The sequence below is a fragment of the Periplaneta americana genome, chromosome 2 (assembly GCF_040183065.1).
Source record: "Periplaneta americana isolate PAMFEO1 chromosome 2, P.americana_PAMFEO1_priV1, whole genome shotgun sequence".
Classification (NCBI taxonomy): domain Eukaryota; kingdom Metazoa; phylum Arthropoda; class Insecta; order Blattodea; family Blattidae; genus Periplaneta; species Periplaneta americana.
The window spans coordinates 123,211,613-123,230,791 of NC_091118.1; the positions used below are offsets into that span (position 1 = coordinate 123,211,613).

At 34.6% G+C, this 19,179-nt stretch overlaps 1 protein-coding gene across 7 annotated transcripts in view; it reads left to right on the forward strand.

Moving 5' to 3' along the window:
* Positions 1 to 19,179, forward strand: part of dnc (phosphodiesterase dunce) — a 1,099,286-nt gene that overhangs the window by 784,200 nt on the left and 295,907 nt on the right. For all 7 annotated transcript variants that reach the window (XM_069818411.1, XM_069818412.1, XM_069818415.1 and 4 more), the window contains one exon: positions 9,105 to 9,169. In XM_069818411.1, coding sequence (XP_069674512.1) covers positions 9,105 to 9,169 — 65 coding nt within the window. The remainder of the gene's footprint in view (positions 1 to 9,104; positions 9,170 to 19,179) is intronic.

Below are 19,179 nucleotides of genomic sequence, written 5' to 3' on the forward strand. Positions count from 1 at the left end.
GTGCATAGGCCTAAATATAGAGTAATCAAAGGAATGTTAGATAAGTATTAGAAACATAGCAGTTTAACATACCTTCGGAATAGCAATAAAATGATAAAATGGTAGGAAAATGTAAATAGAGAGTTATGTGTGATCTAAATACAGAAATATGAAGGCTCACTGTAACGGATACTGATGTTGTTGACAAATATCATATATATATATATATATATATATATATATATATATATATCTGACAAAGTACCAGAGTATGTTACTCATGATTCGAAAATTACGAGTAGATACAATTTTATTGAACAGACGTTAGTTTAATTTAGTTGAATTCTACTGAAATACTTGCGTAAGCGGTGTTGGTAAGTAATTAATTTCAGATTGTCAAAATCATTTCATTATTTCAGAATTTGTATATTTAATATAGTCTTTTTTCCTTGTTCCACGTAGATTATCACATCTCACAAACTTAAATACCCATGGGTATAATAGGCCTATTGTTAAGAATAATGCAATATTCAGATCTTCTCTGCAGTCCATTCAAGGATTCTCTCTTACATATGAATACTATTTCTATTCTCTATATAAGAATTACGCTTATTTTCATTTAACCGCAAAACTGTGGAAAATTTGCTGACAACTATAGGCCTAATGATAACTTTTCCTCTTCCCCGTCAGTTATGAAAAATAAATCTGAATTTGTGTCAATATCATAAGAGAAGCCACCTGCGTAGCTCAGGTGGTAGCGCGTTTCCCTGCTGATGCGGAGCTGTGCTTGGAAGTGAGTTCGAATCCCGCTTTGGCTGATTACTTGGTTGGGTTTTTCCGAGGTTTTCCCAACCGTAAGACGGATGCCAGGTAATCAATGACGAATCCCCGATCTCATCTTACCAAATATCTCGCTGTCACTAATCCCATCGACGCTAAATAACCTGGTATTTGATGCAGCGTCGTCAAATAACCAATCAAAACGAGCACAAGATATTTTAGAACTGTAAAACTAATTTAGGGCGCACAACAGCATCGCGGTTGCGGCGTTGGCCAGCGGGTCATAGATTTTCTCCATTGATCTAATCCTTCCGACCACACTATGGCCGTGGGGTTTACTGAGCCTGTAATGGAAACAAGTAAAAGGAGCAAACACATAGAATTGACATCATTATTACTTCTAATGCCATTTGTTCAGAAAATTCTTAACCTCTCTCTATCCTGTGATTCTCCATGATCTGTAATAGGAGTACCTTTACCTTTAAAACTGTGTAATTATTTCCGTTCAGTATTGTAAATAGCACCCGTAACTGTACTCGTAAATGATCCTTACAACGAGAAGAATTTCATACCGTCACGCAGAATAAAATCCTCTTTCTTTTAATTCGTAAATAGGATAGCTACGAATTTTAATAGGAGACCTACTGATGTTCTAGAAATTCGTGTAATTGTATTTTCACGTTTAAAATTTTTGATGAAATTACTCGTATGCCGTACTATTCACAAATTATTTATGATATTTTACTCGTAGTTCCCCCCCATACATTACAGTTTTGTGTATTATTTCGTACAAAATTATAAATATCCTTAGTTCCACATACTAATAAAACTTTGTTCATCGGTTTCAGCATATTTCAAACAATTACGAATTGGATTTTAACCCGATCGATCGATTGTGTTTCCAAAATATGTACATAAGTCTCTTCAGGGAATACTGCAATGCCCACGGAAACGTAAGCAATATTAAACAAACCATTCCCGCATGCGATTAAAATTGACTTCATTAGATCGGGGGGAATGTGTATTAAATTACAATTTCAATCCATTGTTTGCTGGTTATTACTGAGGATTAGTTTACACAATTAATTTCTCTGTTGTTTGGTAAATTTGTTTAATGTGATATATTTTGAAAATACGAGAGTTTACACGGAACGCTATCTCTTTTTTTTTAAATAAACGACTATTATTTCAAAATGAGGAACGTTAGATAAATGAGAGAAACGTTGCTTGACAGTATAAAATATTTTACAGATATATTTGTTGTTTTATGATGTATTGAGAGTTGTACGTCTATTGGAAAATATTAATAAAAATTGAGAGAAACATTTTGAGATAATGAGAGATCATAATATAGTAGTATTAAAAGCCAAGGAGAATAATCCGCAAGGAGAAAAGCTGCAAGTTATAGAAGACTATCTACTCGAAGTAGAAGGGTGGGAGGAAGAGAATAAAATGAGAGCGAATGTGATTATTATTATTATTATTATTATTATTATTATTATTATTATTATTATCATTATAATATCAAAACGTTTCACAGAAGATTATGTTTCTTATTCTAAAATTTGGCTGTAAAATTCCACAGCATTGTTTTATTCATGGACAACTATTATAAGGGCTGACCAAACAATTGTTCATGAGTCACGACTAAGCCGGAAATCTGTTGTCAAAATTTTTCAGTGAGATTCGTTATACAAAGCTAACAATTTTTTTACTGAATCATTTTATTCTTACACTTTGCCTTATAAATGGAGATATTTCCTCAAATGTTTCAAACTCTCCGAGAGAAAAATACCCATAAATTCAGAGTGCATTTTTCTATTTTTATGGTATCATTGTTGTATACATGGAGAACTGTTTCACAGGGTTAATCAGCAATAATTCACGAACCACTTCTCAGCTTTCAAACGAAGCAAATGTGGTTGTTAAAAGTTATTCTAAGCTATCAAATTATGTATATTCAATCATTTTGTTCTTGGATTCTCATGTAAAAAATGAAGATAGTTCTTGCATTTTTCCTCATATGTCTACCTCTTAGGACTGTTTCCACCAACGTCGATAGACTAAATTTACTTGTTACTTTAGTTTCAAAAGTCGGTTAATAACATTATCTTGAATAACATTCAACTCTGTGCTCATCACACCTTTTAAGATCTTAGTTTTCTAAAACGTAGAAGAAGTTTCAGTTCACTTTCATTCATAAAATTCTCATCGTGAAAGCAGCACCATGTGTTCGATACTGCTCGAAACGGGGAAATATCGAAAGAAGAGCTGACTAGCGCCATACGAACTCTTGGTTATAAAAATAGTGAAAACAAATGAATATAATTATCTCGATGTTGTAATTATATAGCTTTGCTACCATAATGGACTGTGAAGGTTAATAAAAGAAGAAGAAAGAAACCTAACATGATAATTATACTAAGAGAAAGATCTATTATTGGAACTCGTACAAAAATAAAAGCTGATGAAGTTATAACCGAAATTAAAAGTGATAATTGGAAAGAAATAGCACACAACTTCAATTCTCAAGGAATCTAACTGCTAATTAATACGACTGAATCACATTCAAGCCATGTTTACATATAAAGATCATCATTATCATCTTCGTCATCATCCTCACAGATTGTAGTCCTGTGAAGAACTGTTACGGTCTACAAAAGTTTTCTTGCCATCGTTTTTGAGGACGTTCCAAGGACCGTTTTCCTGTTGGATTATAATGAAAGATAACAGTAATATTATTTACCTGTATGTTTAGAACGTCACTAACTCTCTATCGTCGGTAGCGCTGATGGAGCTGAAACTTTAAATAGCATGGAATGTGTGTTGTAATTGTGATCATCAAAATATGTAGCACATACTTTTATTCACGCAGAGCACTTTCTTCTGCATTCTTGGTCATATTCATCATCACTATCATTTTTCCTTATGTTTGTCAGGTGTTCCAGTCGCCTATACACCATTTTATTTTATGCCAGTTATCTTGGATAATCCTGTTTTACCGGTAAATTCTCCATGGATAAAATATAAACTGAGATATTATCACAGAACCAAGATAATTATGTCGGTAAAACACAAACGATATGTTATCATAGATTTTCTCTCGAAAAACCTCGATAGAATAAATTGTCAGCGTTGGTAAAAACGGATCTCAGAGAGAAAAGTTCCCATAAACGCCGACTACTTTGTTCCTGATTTTATAAACTCGTTGTTTTATGCATGGACTGTTACACAGGGTTAACCAAATAGTGGATCACGAGCGACATCTAGGCGTTCATATTGTGTTAGTAACACAAGTCACTGGCGTAGCTCAGGCTGTAGCGCGTTTGCCTGCTGATCCAGAACTGCTGTTTTTTGTAATTAAACTATGAAAACTTTTATGTTAATCATTTAGTTCTCCGCTCCGCTGTTAAAAAGGGAGATTCTTCGTGTGTTTCTGCTCAAGTACCTAAATCCTGCAAGAAAAAGATTCCCCTCAATGCAAAGTGCTCTTTTCTGGTCTTATAGAATCATTGATTTATACGTGGAGGACTGATATACAAGATTAATCAAACAATGGTTCACGAGCTACATCTAAGTTTTCAAACAAGACGGACATCTAATATTGTCAGATTTTGCATTATGAGTCGTTATACTAAGCTAGTGGTTCCCAAACATTTTGAAGGCGCTAACCACTTTTGGGTGAGACTTTTGTTTCTGATCACCCCCCACTACCAGAACGGTAGGCTACTTATCCCCATTCGAAAAACACAAATATTATCTGTAAAAAAAAAAAACATAATTATAGGCTCATTCCAAACCAGTGGATACCACCCAAAGAACGACCAGCAGTCAAGTATATTGTGCAACAATGACACGAAATATTACAAAGTCTAAACATAATTTTAGTAGGTACTTCAAATTACTTTAATACCGCAATATTGAAGACAATGGTTCGTTATATGAAAACCTTTATCTCAAGGAAATAAAATGGCTTTCATGGGGTAACGTATTGAAAAGTGTTTTCCCAATTAAGAGCAGAACTTGTAATGCACCGGTATCTGCAAGACGAGATCTCGGAGTATGCAATACTTTATAATTTTGTTTTTCTTCTCAGACTGGTATTCCTTGCTGATATTTTTTAACATTTATATGCTTTGAATAGTGTTTGAAAGGCCAAGTTATTAATATAATAACAGGCAGTGATAAAGTCAACGGATTTATAAAGAAATTTGATTTCTGGTCGACATTACACGACAAAAAGAAATTTGATTTCAGTGACTATTACACTCTTACTACGTCATACTACTTTTGACTAATAAAACGGTACAAAAGGACGTATTTCAACCAATCATGGCTGCTTATCGCACAATTTTATCGCGTCCCTAGCATTTGTTTAATTTTATCGCGTCCCTAGCATTTGTTTCTTTGTTTGCCAACATTTGAAACTGCGCTGGTCTGGACGTCAAAAATATATATAAAATTACAAATCACTCCAGTCGATGCACAGCAGTTTCAAATATGACTCGCATTGGCTTTCAAGAACAAGAATTAATAAAAATCACTGATCATACCTATGCATCTTCTGAAATCCGATTTACAAATAAATGAAGAGCACCATTCGGAAATCCTGAATAAGTTGAATACACCATGTAGGCCTAAATCAACGAGTTCCACTTTTATTATGCACACGTCCCATATAACATCAATTGAACCACCAACCACATTCAAATTTGAAAATTGTACATTCAATAATTATTCCTTTTAAAATTATTCATTCGGAAATTCTGAATAAGTTGAATACACCATGTAGGCCTAAATCAACGAGTTCCACTTCTATTACGCACACGTCCAATATAACATCAATTGAACCACCAACCACATTCAAATTTGAAAATTGTACATTCAATAATTATTCCTTTTAAAATTATTCAGGTTTATTTTTTATGTCATCGTCGTTAATTAAAACTTTTCTAACACTTGTGTATATTAGTTAGGTTATGTTATAGCTTCTGCTCTGAGAGGATAAAAAGAACTTCTGCTATATGATATTATGGATAGTCACGTATCAGAGATTGTTAAATATTAAGATTTATTGAATAGTAATCATTACAATGTCTGTATAAAGACACTACAGCCATCTAGCATGCATCTAGCGTAATATTTGTAATGTTGAGATGGTACAATAATACATTTGAAGACAGTTGTATTTTCGTAAGTCAATTAATATTTTATTGTATTGGAGTACTTCGTTACTTCTAATCTTTATATACTTTCTTCTAATCGTGTAATAGTCAATTAAATCCCACTCGAGTTTTGATTTTCTCTAGATAAATCAAAACGTCTAGTGAGATTACTGTTGATAATATGAACGAACAAAAGTAAACACGCAAACTTGAGCTCGGTCGTTTTCATACTTGACAGCTTTGATTGCTTCCCATTGTTGCTACTCTCGCAACAGCTTTTCAGTTTTGCACCATCCTTTTTAAATCACGATATATAATTACAATTTTAAAAACTTCAAGTATGAATGTGTCTTTCAGCAATTACTGCGGGTTCGAATCCCGGTCGGGGCAAGTTACCTGGTTGAGGTTTTTTCCGGGGTTTTCCCTCAACCCAATACGAGCAAATGCTGGGTAACTTTCGGTGCTGGACCCCGGACTCATTTCACCGGCATTATCACCTTCATTTCATTCAGACGCTGAATAACCTAATAATAATAATAATAATAATAATAATGATAATGATAATAATAATAATAATAATAATAATAATAATACTAATAAGCAATTACTAAACTTACGAAGTATTACGAATTTGAATTCTATAGTGTGCAGTTACTGCTTCATGAAGAAAATCATTTTACTTACAAGTATCTTTATTGAAGAAAATAAAATTATTTTATTACAAATAGTTTTACAAATCTCAATTAAAGTATTCAGCATAATTATTACAAGATTTCCTTGAAACGCGTTCGCTTTTCCTCAGACCTCATCTATATTGTCAACAATAATCTGACTAGAGGTTTTGATTTATCTGGAGAAAATCAAAACTCTGGTGGGATTTAATTGACTATTACCGATTAGAAGAAAGTATTTAAAGATTAGAAGTAATAAAGTACTCTAATACAATAAAATATTAATCGACCTACTAAAATTCTATTTCACTAATGTTAGTTACACCAAAACGTTTGAACGGAGTCGCCATTTTCAGTTGACTATGCGGTAAACATATGACGATCGCAAAGCATGTTTTATAGTACCGTAAAAAATGTGCAGTTTGAAATGTTGACAAGCAAAGAAACAAATGGTGTGGAGGTGATAAAAACAGAAGAAAGTATATACAGATTAGAAGAAATAAAGTACTTTAATACAATAAAATACATATTAATTGACTTACTAAAATTCTATATCACTAATGTTACCTTCACCAAAACTTTTGAACGGAGCCGCCATTTTCAGCCAACTATCTATGTGGGAAACAAATGACGATCGCAAAGCATTTGCAGTTTGAAATGTTGACAAAGAAAAATGCTAGGAAAGTGATAAAAACAAACAAATGCAAGGGAAGTGATAAAATTTTAGCGATAAACAGCCATGATTGGTTGAATCGCGGTCTTTCGTACCGTTTTATTGATCAAAAGTAGTATGTCGTAGTAAAAGAGTAAACTTAATATTCAGAAAAAATACATTGTCCACTTATGGAAACTTTTCTCTTGCAGATTTCAGATATTTTATGAGAAATTCATGGCGTATCTCAATTTTTAACAAGTGACTGGGAGAAGAAATTGATTCAGTATTATAAAGGATCTGATAGCTTAGTATTATAAGTTGTACCTAAATTTTGACATTTCCCTCTCACTTGAAGTCTTAGATGTGGCTCGCGAATTCTCTATCTATACATCTTGATTACATAACTTTTAACACTATATCACTTTCGAAAACGTATTATGTGTCTTTCACGTGTTAAATTTTATGTTACCTTTTTAACATGTTTCGGCCTGCTATTGGCCATCATCAGAACTGGTTGTTGCTGGTCTTGGCGCCTTTTGTTTTGTTTCCTGGGGGGTGTGTTTGTGAAGTGTAATGTGGAGTCAAAAATACACCCCCATGAAACAAAACATAAGTCGCCAAGACCAGCAACAACCAGTTCTGATGATGGCCAATAGCAGGCCGAAAAATGTTAACAAGGTAACATAAAATTTAACATGTGAAAGACACATAATACGTTTTCTAAAATTCTATATCATCTATACCATTATAAATACCTACCAGTGTAATAAAGGTCGAAAACAGAGGATTTTTACTTGATGTACTGGCCCACCTGATGATGAAAGATGAAGGATCACGCAGAACATATGACATACATGTATTCCAAAAGTAAAAAATTAAGGCTGCTCAAATGCACGTTTGAAACAGATTTCTTATATATGCATTTCATATTTTTGTGGCTAATAATTTTGTATTTAAGGTTTCCCCTTCGATTACACTACACTCGTACGGCTTCTCAAATGGAGTGTCCGACGTGATGATTTTGGAAGGTTGCCTTGCTAATTTACAATGTACTGTCGGTGACTCAGGAGAAGACGAGAGCGGACTGAGGGGGAAGGGATGTGAACAGATAACGTACGACAACACGTCAATATTTGTAATGTACCGTAAACTGGGGTAAAGAGGATCACATGTGGTAAAGTGGATCATATGTGTATTGCCTAGATAAGGTAGCGCCACATGGATCACACATGAAAAGAAAACCTTTCTTCTATAAGTGCCACTAAAAATAGTTTTCTTTGCATGTGTGATCCATGTGGCACTGACTTATCTAACAATACACATATGATCCACTTTACCACATGTGATCCTCTTTACCCCAGTTTACGGTAGTAAGCGGAAGCATTAGGTCTCCTTCCGTTCAACTTAGCTTTAATTTCCATACGCATTGTTACTCATGTTTCCTGCACGAGTAATAACCTGGATACTGGGATGCTTATCTGAGCGATGTTTATAATAATCAACAGCGATAGTCAAGGAGGTCACATTCTTGCCCCTCGTCTTCTCCTGAGTAACGGACAGTACATGTAATGTAATGCAGTAGATATGTTTAAAGTGTAATCACAGTCTAGTTTATATAGTCAAGAAGCTTTAGTTGTTGAGGGTACTAGGAACAATAGACTGTGCTGTTACTATTTCGCATTGTCTGTGATGAGGCGATATAGCGATCCTAGTGGTTAGCAACTATCTATGGATGCATATTCCCTACGTATTGAGCTTCGTGACTGTATATACTAGACTGTGGTTAATCAACTAGTAAGCCTGTTATATTAACACAGAATGTTTAATATCTATATAAATTAATTGCTTTTTCAGGTCTAGAAGATCGTCAGGGGCTGCTGGAGGTACTACACCCCAGCCAAGAAATCTGGCTCCAGGAGGTGAGCACTTAATTAATTCTTCAGTTTGTTATAAAATTAGATTATATTTAGATGAGTCGTTATTATTTTGTTATAAAATGTATGACACAATTATTCTTTCATAGACTTATACAAGATGTAAACGATATAGACTGCCAAGAAAAAAACTAGTGGTACAGCATAAATACCTGAAAAAAGTCAAATGTTGTTTTTCTGTAACTGTCATGGTTTTCCCAGAAAATATATATTGCGAGTCTAACTTTTTTTCGAAAAAAGAATAGACTATCATTATTTAGGCTACTTTGCACGGTATGTACGCTGAAACAGCCGTTTGTTACTAGGTGACCATTTTGTATGTGGAACGTAAACAGCGGCGCTGCGATCGTTGTTACTCTGTGCAAGAAGGAAAGGCATGGTCTATGACTAGAAGACAGCGATCGCACTGCACAGGTGACGTAACAGCGGCGCGTTGTGTTAGTACAAGCGACTGGCGTTTCACAAACCTAATGGTCGGATCATACTCTGCTGTGTATTGGTATGTGTTGGATGCAAGGTCATTGGCAGTAACGTTTTACGTTCAGTCTAAATGTAAACTACAGAAATGAAACTACGAGTAGGCCTACTATCAATTTAAAAAACATGGTATTTTACAAATATAAAATAAAATTTTAAGATATAACTACATATCACTAGGTACAGTATTTTAATCAATAGACCGATATCCATTGCCTATATAATTTAGGAAGTTTATATCGTTTACACTCTGTACAACATTATGCACACAATTTGAACAGGCTAACGATGTGTTAAACTTTCACGATCGCAATTTTTATATGATTAAATTTGGGTTAATTTTAACTAGGGCCCGGATTTGTAGGTTTTTAATTATTTTTTTCCTTGCTTCTGAACTCCTAATTTCTTCAATACTTTTCCGAATCATGATCATAGGAGTCGTATATTTGAATTTTGTTGAACCTAAAAAAAACCTAAATTGGACCTTAGTACCTAAAAAAAAATCTAAATCATTGTTGATAAGCGTTATCCTGTGTTTACTATGTTATATATTGTTTTTTTTTATTTTGAGAGAAATATAAATACATTTAGAGAGAGAGAGAGAGAGAGAGAGAGAGAGGAAAGAACATTCTCAACGTAGAGGAGGCTGCCTCAATCCCTAAGGCAAAATCTGTACTTAGCAGTGAAAGAAAACATCTATGGCTCCCTTGCTTTCCTCAAGGCACATTTCAGTGACCTTCCAAAATATACTGAGTACTTGGAATCTTCGTCGCTACAACTGAAAGATGCAATTGGTATCATTGACTCGCTTCTACAGGAACAAGTACCAGAACCCGTGTGTGAAGCCGTTACATTAAAATTGAAGAAAATATTGCAGAGGAATCTAAGGTTTGAAAAAATGAAAAATGTGTGCTCCATTCTCTAGGGAGATTGTCAGTTACCGTGAGTACCTGCTGCAGTGGCAGCGATGAAATTTGCACCTATGACGTCATGTACTGTCAAACGAACCATTTCGTCCTTCAAATGTATTTTGAGAAACAATAGAAAAAACTTCTCAGTCGAGAATCTTGGAAAGTATTTGGTCATATATTGCAACCAGGAACAGTACCAGTAAATAATGTTGTTTTGTTTGTTACTTTTTAAAATAATTCTTGATCAAGTTTGAACAAAGTAAATTCAAAAGTTGTGTGTGTACTGTACCTTTTATGTATTGAAAATTGAAATTTATATAGTTATATTAAGACAAATTACATTAGATAAAATGTTAATATTGTTACAATAATTTATTCAAACTACAAATAATATTTAAGGGGAAGGAACAAAAATTTCGAATCTTATAAATTTTGATAAATAGTTTGGTTCTTGAAAAGGTCAGTTTCGTGGTCCATGTTGCCTTAATAAATATATATTTCTTTTTAAAGAATAACTGTAAGGATACTTCTTAACGATCTGGCAGTTTTTACGACTCCTTTCACAGGTTGGACATAAAACCTTAAAAAACCTATTTCACTTGTTCCAAAAACCTAAAATAGTCCTTTTAAAACCTAAAAATTCGGTCCCTAAAACAGAGTGATAAGTTACAGGCATGGTTTACAGGAATAGCGCACGGAATTTGTGCTCCGGGGCTGCACTCCATTTTTGGTTTGAAATCCGTTTGGGATGATTACGTGATTGGATTTTTCTAGGTTTTTCCCAGCAGTAAGGTGAATGTCAATTCCACGGAGAAATCCACTAACACACCTCCCTATCACCGGCGCTTAATGGCCGTGCAATTGGTACATCTGTAAAAATATTATAAAAGAACAACATTGGTTCTGTCGAAGACAGTATTTCTCGTTAAAACTTCCAGACACGCTCCAATGACTCAAAAATCGTAAATAATTGTAGAAGAAATTAACTCCACATATTTTTGGCACAGTTATCCATTGTAAAAGCGATTAGAAGATGAGATTTATTCATGACATCACGGTAGATCATTGAGTGTAAGGAAAAATTTTGTAGTGTGACGTTGATATCTGTGCTGAAGGTTTCATTTAATATTTCTTTTTAGAGTTACAAATTATTCATTATTTTGTATTCTTCATTATAATGAAGAGAAATGTTGTGTGAATTTTCGCCCAATACCGAAAGAGTGATTTCTAACATCTAAGCTAATACGTTTAAGAGAGTTCTCTTAAACTATAAACGAGTTTTGTTCATATTCAATATTTATTCATCTGGGAATGTTGAATATCAAATGTAGTCATTTTTACTGAAACATTTATACATATTCCCGCGTTATAGCACCGTCTAACGCGTCATTCCCGGACTCGCATTATGGAATGAGCGCTGGTTCGAGTCATCATGCGTAAGAAATCTTCGCATGAAAATTCATCCAGTGTATATGACTGATTTCCACTCAGCATCGTCATGGATTTTTAGAACTAAACTACAGTAGATAGCAAAATCTGGTTCTACTAGTTAGCTATAACGACTGGGGGATCATCGTGCAAACTACACCCTACTCCCGTATTGGTTGCATGATCGTCCACCTCATCTGAAGCATGTGGACATGAGACCAGCAGTCACCTGGTAGCCCTTGGCCCTCTATGGGTTGCTACGCGAAATTTCTCAGAAAATGATGTTCGTCAGTGCTTGTGTCTTATAATATTATGGTAAAGCAAACGTGACAGTGCTTCTTGTTTTTCAGCCAGTAAGGGCGGTCATCAAAGTTTAGACAGCTTAAGACTTACGTTTTATAAGCAATTGGTTTGTAAGCAAAAGATAGCGGAGAAAGTAACAATTTGATCAGGTGGTAAGAAAAATGTTCCTCGTCATTCACAATAATCGTCTATCGATGCTTTGGAAACACATTCCAGATTTCAAATATTACACACTCATACAATAATTAAGTTTATAAATACTTGCAAACCAATCTTTTGACGGCGAGTTTTTCTGAAAGAGAGAACCTTAATTTTTTGTAGTAATTAATACATTACTATCCACCGCTTTGCAATAACAGCATATCTGGCCGTGAAACGAGCGGGTTCGAATTCAAATCCTGGTTGGGACAAGTTACCTGGTTGGGATTTTTTCCGAGATTTTCCCTGTTAACCAATTGAAGCAGAATCGCTGGGTAACTTTCAGCGTTGGTTCTCGGACTCATTTCGCTTCATTAAATACAACTTCATCTATCATATTTCATTAATTTAGGTAGACCAAAGATGCAGCAGAATATAGTACCGTGATTTGCATATAGGTAGCATCTATCTGAGAAGGCTACGGAGACGGCCAGAGGGGCGTTCATCGCGGACTCCCTCGAACCGGATGTTGTGTGGCTGTATCGATAGATGACACCAAATAGTGAATCACGATACTTGCAGTAACGCGATTTTTATTTCGATAGAATATAACAGGATGCATTAACGCGATTTGCATGTAGATGACATCGATCTGAAGAAGCTATACAACTCTTAAGGGGATAGAGAGGCGTTCATCGCGGGCTCCGTCGAACCATGTGTTGTGTAACAGAATTGACAGATGGCACCAAATAGTGAATCACAATACCTACAGTAACGCGATTTTCAGGTCAATATAGAATACAATAGGATGCATTAACGCGATTTTCTTACAGATGACATCGAATCAATATACTTACAGGAATGCGGTCCTGCTAACGAAGTCAGCACATTAAGCCTCAGGCTGCGATATAAGCCTTCGGGCCCTCTTCTGTATTAAAAAAATTACTTTATTGTATTATTGCATGTTATTATGAGCTGTAATTATAGTGATTTAACAACCTATGTAAATTTTGATTTCATAATAATAATAATAATAATAATAATAATAATAATAATAATAATAATAATAATAATAATAATAAATGCATATAGACTGTTAGTAAAATTAACAAATTTTTACAAATATTAGGACTGCTAAACCATACCCTAAAACCAAGTTTAGTACAGAAACATTTCAGAATAAAGCTATATAAAACCCTTGCACTACCAACTCTCCTCTATGGAAACGAAATTCGGGTTCTGAAACAAAGAGATATCAGCAGATTAAGAGCAGCTGAAATGAAATATCTGCGACGAACTGCAGGATACACACGAGGAACAAGGAACGAGGATATACTGCAGGAACTCAACATGCAACCATTAGAAGAAAAAATTAGAGAATACAAAAATAGATGGCTTGAACACATTTCTCGTATGGAAGATGGCCGGACACCTCTAAGAAATGCTAAAATACCACCCTCAAGGACGACGACGACCTGGACGTCCACAGAAACGTCTATTGGATCCTGTATAGCTGAAACCGAAACAGGCCAACAATGGCCTAATTTCCTGCCTGGAATATGATGATTATGATGATTATGATGATGATGATGATGAGAGTGTTAGTTGGGAGACCGGAGGGAAAAAGGCCTTTGGGAGGTCGAGATGTAGATGGGAGGATAATATTAAAATGGATTTGAGGGAGGTGGAATATGATGATAGAGACTAAATTAATCTTGCTCAGGATAGGGACCGATGGCGGGCTTATGTGAGGGCGGCAATAAACCTCCGGGTTCCTTAAAAGCCATTTGTAAGTATGTAAATAATAATAATAATAATAATAATAATAATAGTAATAATAATAATAATAAATCTACGGTCAAAATTTCAGAGAACAAATGTCATCCAGGCTAATACCAACATCTGATTCATCAGGAACAACTTTTATTGGACTCATTGAAGAGTACAGTATAATGAATGAAGACATTGATTGCCTTCATGAAACGACTGGAAGGTTATAGGATTGAACCGACTTGTTCCCGCGCTACTCAAGTGCTACGTGACCCATACAATGAGACGTGCTCCTTCTCTCTAGAAAATCAGATCCCACCTAATGCACATACAAGAGGATTTATGCGTTCGTTAAAACGTTAAGATTTTTATAGCTCAACTGGAATAACGATTCGTTTTCTTTTATTCTCCTCCTCCTTCCATACAGTAGAGTTCTATTACGCTTCTGATCATTGTGAATAACATGTTATTTATATTAGTAGTACTTCAGAATTTGTAAAGCGTTCGTAGAATTTTCAATCCTTTCAATTTCGTTTTGGTGTTTTGAGTCGACTGAATGGTGAACTGGTCCGTTGTTAAATAAAGACCTTTTGGAGAAAGTAATAACAAAAATCATCTCTAGCTTAATAAAACATTGATTTTACAAACGTTATTATAACTATCTGAAACTTTCATATTCGAAACTTTTCAGCTGAAAAGATTACGAACAAAATAATCGCAAATTCAGGGATCAATATAAGGATAGCCATTGCATGATCATAATAGAAGTTAAGTTTGTTTTCCTCTTAATTTTCTTCTGTCGATCAAGGTTTAGGCTTCCAGGACTCGATCTGAGGCTAACGTCTGGTCTGATTAACTCTTTTCTGGTCTTCCTATACTTCTCTCTCCTCTCGGAGTAGTTGGGAACCCTTCATGGGAGTCTACTGCAATCCATTCGGTCTATATCAGTGACTACAACCGAGGGAACGAGAAGCACGTAATGGGAGCCCGCGAAGAAAAACAGGAATAATAATAATAATTATAATCTTACCTTCTGGGGTTGAGTCTTTTCGCACGTTCCGTCCTCTAGTTCAGTTATTGTCGGTCGGTGCTACGCGGCCCTCTGGATCTCCGAAGAGCAGTTAATGAGGGACTGCGAACAAACAAAATAATAATAATAAGAACAATAATAATAATAATACTCTTACCTTCTGGGGTTGAGTCTATTTGCACGTTCCGTCCTCTAGTTCAGTTATTGTCGGTCGGTGCTCCGCGGCCCTCTGGATCTCCGAAGAGCAGTTAATGAGGGACTGCGAACAAACAAAATAATAATAAGAACAATAATAATAATAATAATAATAATAATAATAATAATAATAATAATAATACTCTTACCTTCTGGGGTTGAGTCTATTTGCACGTTCCGTCCTCTAGTTCAGTTATTGTCGGTCGGTGCTCCGCGGCCCTCTGGATCTCCGAAGAGCAGTTAATGAGGGACTGCGAACAAACAAAATAATAATAATAAGAACAATAATAATAATAATAATAATAATAATAATAATAATACTCTTACCTTCTGGGATTGAGTCTATTTGCACGTTCCGTCCTCTAGTTCAGTTATTGTCGGTCTGTGCTCCGCGACCCTCTGGAGATCCGAAGAGCAGTTAATGAGGGACTGTGAACAAACAAAATAATAGTAATAATAATAATAATAATAATAATAATAATACATTTTTAAAAGTTGTTCTATGATGATTTAAACATCTATTTTGCGTTATATAAAACAATTAAATAAGTTTGAATAATTTCGAAGGAAAAATTGTTCCGGAGCCGGGTATCGAACCCGGGACTTTTGGTTTAACGTACCAACGCTCTACCACTGAGCTACTCGGGAACTCTAACCGACACCGATCCAATTTTTCCCTCTATATCCACAGACCTCAAAGTGGGCTGACAACCGTCAAGCAACCAACTTCGAGTGCACACTAACTCCGTGTGACTTAAATTGTGGTTTTCTGTTAACGAACAGTGACGTGTATTATGCAAATCAAGATTTTCAGGTATAACTCCCTGTAAAGTTGATTTGAATAATTTCGAAATTATTCAAATCAACTTTACAGGGAGTTATACCTGAAAATCTTGATTTGCATAATTAAATAAGTGTTTTCTTTTTAAATTGATACTAAATTTAATATTAGTTTGTTCTACAGTATGCTCCACACTTCAGGACAGGGGCCGCACTGAAGTAATCTGAGAAGGAGGAGGATCTGATTATCAAAAAATTTGAGAAACTCTTGTCTAATTCTTTTTCCAATTTAATTTATATGTCTTTATGTTTTCAACCATATGAGTTACTCTTGTTTCCTCCTTTAAAGACCAACATTTACAACACAAATTTTGCTCTTGAAATATACTTAAACATCTTATAATACTCTTACTCACCTTACTCACATGTGAATCTTTCATCGGTGCCATTTTCCACTCAAGTTTCGTGAAACACATTTGACATTCTGCAACACATTGAAACTGAAGTTCTGTAGCATTGTCATCTTAGTAATACCCACTATACTCTACACAATAGCTTTTTTTGAATTGTCCAGATTGTTTGATGAACTAGCTTCCTCCCCATACACGCAGATCATTAGTTGGCTTCCATCTGTGGAATGGCCTAACTTCTTTTTGCTGTTTAGTCTCCTTCAGCTGTTTCCTGTAATTTTTCAGACGTTATTACGTCTGAGTCTTACAGTTTTCTCTTTTGCTATCAGATGGAAGAGTTAGCAGCGGAACTGGCGACAGTTCCTCAAAGTATCAGTAGGTGAGGAACTAGGCAAGCTTAAATGTCCTTGCGCAGATGGTGTCTGTGCTGTTCTTGAGGGAATCGTAATGTCTTCTTCATCGCGAATTTCACATCAATTTTCGGCTAGAACGAGATCATACACAATCATGTTATCCTGCAATACGTTAGGATGCCAATTCTCTTACGTCAATAATTTGTTAATCCATATAGCCTTTAGAATGAAGGCGAAGGGTATACCGAACTAATTGATCTTCCTTGTTTGTATAGAGAGTTGTGACTTTTTCTATTTGTCCGATATCAATTAAAATTAAAATATGAAGTTTAATTAAGATTGGTTCAATGGAAGATGAGTAGTTTTATACTAGACACACAGTGACAAAAACAGATAGACGGACAAAGTGGTACTTAAAGGCTCTGTGAATGATAGCGAACTCTCCTAAGACAAAAAACACAAAAGTTGTTACAGAGACAGCCCAACAGGTTATCTAAGATGGACCACAAGCAAAATCGAGACATGTCGAGATCTCTCCAAAATACAGTGTCCTCGACTTACACTTTCATTCGAAAGATGACAGAAAACCCGAAATATATATACAGAGTGATTCACGAGGATTTTCCGTCACTTACGGAGCTAATTTCTGAAAAACATTTTGAGCAAGAAATATCATATAAACATGTGTCCTAACCTCAATATTTTCAGAGTTGCACTAATTTGAATTTGTTAGTAAAGTACCTTTTTTTTCTTTAGTTTTAAGGGTAAAAAATATTACAAATAGAGAATGAACTATTCAGAAGTATCATTTCTTTAATTGGCTAGTGTTCTGAAGCAAAAAAATATGTTGTTAATTGCTTTGTACAAATTTTGTTTTTCAATTTTTAACTAAAAATTACATAATTGTAACGCACTTACCACAAAAATTGTTACAAATCATACGACTTTAGGAACTTGATTCTTTACAATTTAATTATGCATCCTAATGTATAATCTTGAAGAATTTACAACAGCGTCGTGATTTGTAACAATTGTTTGATAAATGCGTAAGAAAATGTAATTTTGTAGTTAAAAATCTGAAAAAGAATTCTGTACGAAGCAACTATGGAATTCACAACACATTTTTAGCTTCAGAATACTAGCTAATTAAAGAAATTATATTCCTAAATAGTTCATTCTTTATCTGTAATATTCTTTTACCCTTAAAAATCAAGAATAATAGTATTTTGTAAACAATTTCAAATTAGTGTAGCTCTGAAAATATTAAGATTAGGACAAATGTTTATATGACATCTCTTGCTCAGAATGTCTTCGGAAATAAGCTCCGTAAGTGACGGTAAATCCTCGTGAATCACCCTGTATATACTACTACTACTGCTACTGCTACTAATAATAATAATAATAATAAACTAAAGATGGTATCTTTTATTTCATGACCGAAAATAAAAATGTAATTCACGTGTATTGTGTTTATTGCCTTCTGTGAATATAAAACATAAGTGGAGTCACGGTATTCACTTACACAGATATTACAAACACAAAATCTCTTATAGTTCGAACTTTTTTCACTAGTAACAGTGCTCGCAATGGCTACTTTTCTTGAAAGTGTCGAGATCTCCCAGAATGACTCTATATGTCGTATAATTATATTTTAATTTTAAGAAAAATGTAAGTAAAATATAATTTAAATTCATCGTAATTTAACAGTATCATATGCTATCAGAATACATCCAAACAGAACACCGTACAAGCCTCTGCATGGAATATAAAAAATGGTAGATGAAATTGTTAAAAGAACAATGAAATTTAGGAGAGGTCAGCTAAATCCAGACCAAACAGAATAAACCATGCAGCTTTTATGAAGACGATGACGAGGGTGGTGGTGGCGGCGGCGGCGGTGGTGAATCTGTCTCAATAAATAAACATTATAAGCAATCTCAACATCGTCTCTTTTTTCACTCAGTTATTACTAGTATTATTACTTACTAAATTTATTATGATCTTTATGTGACCATTTTCTGAAGTATTTTGTCTACAAAGTATGTATAGCCTATCTATGTAACGGAACTGTCCCCGAACACGAGCTTTGCTCTTTCGGGTATTTTAATGTAACGTTTTTATGTATATGTTATTGTTAAATAAATAACTAAATAAATAAAATTATTATTGAGATACATTGGAAGATTGTTTTATGTGACAG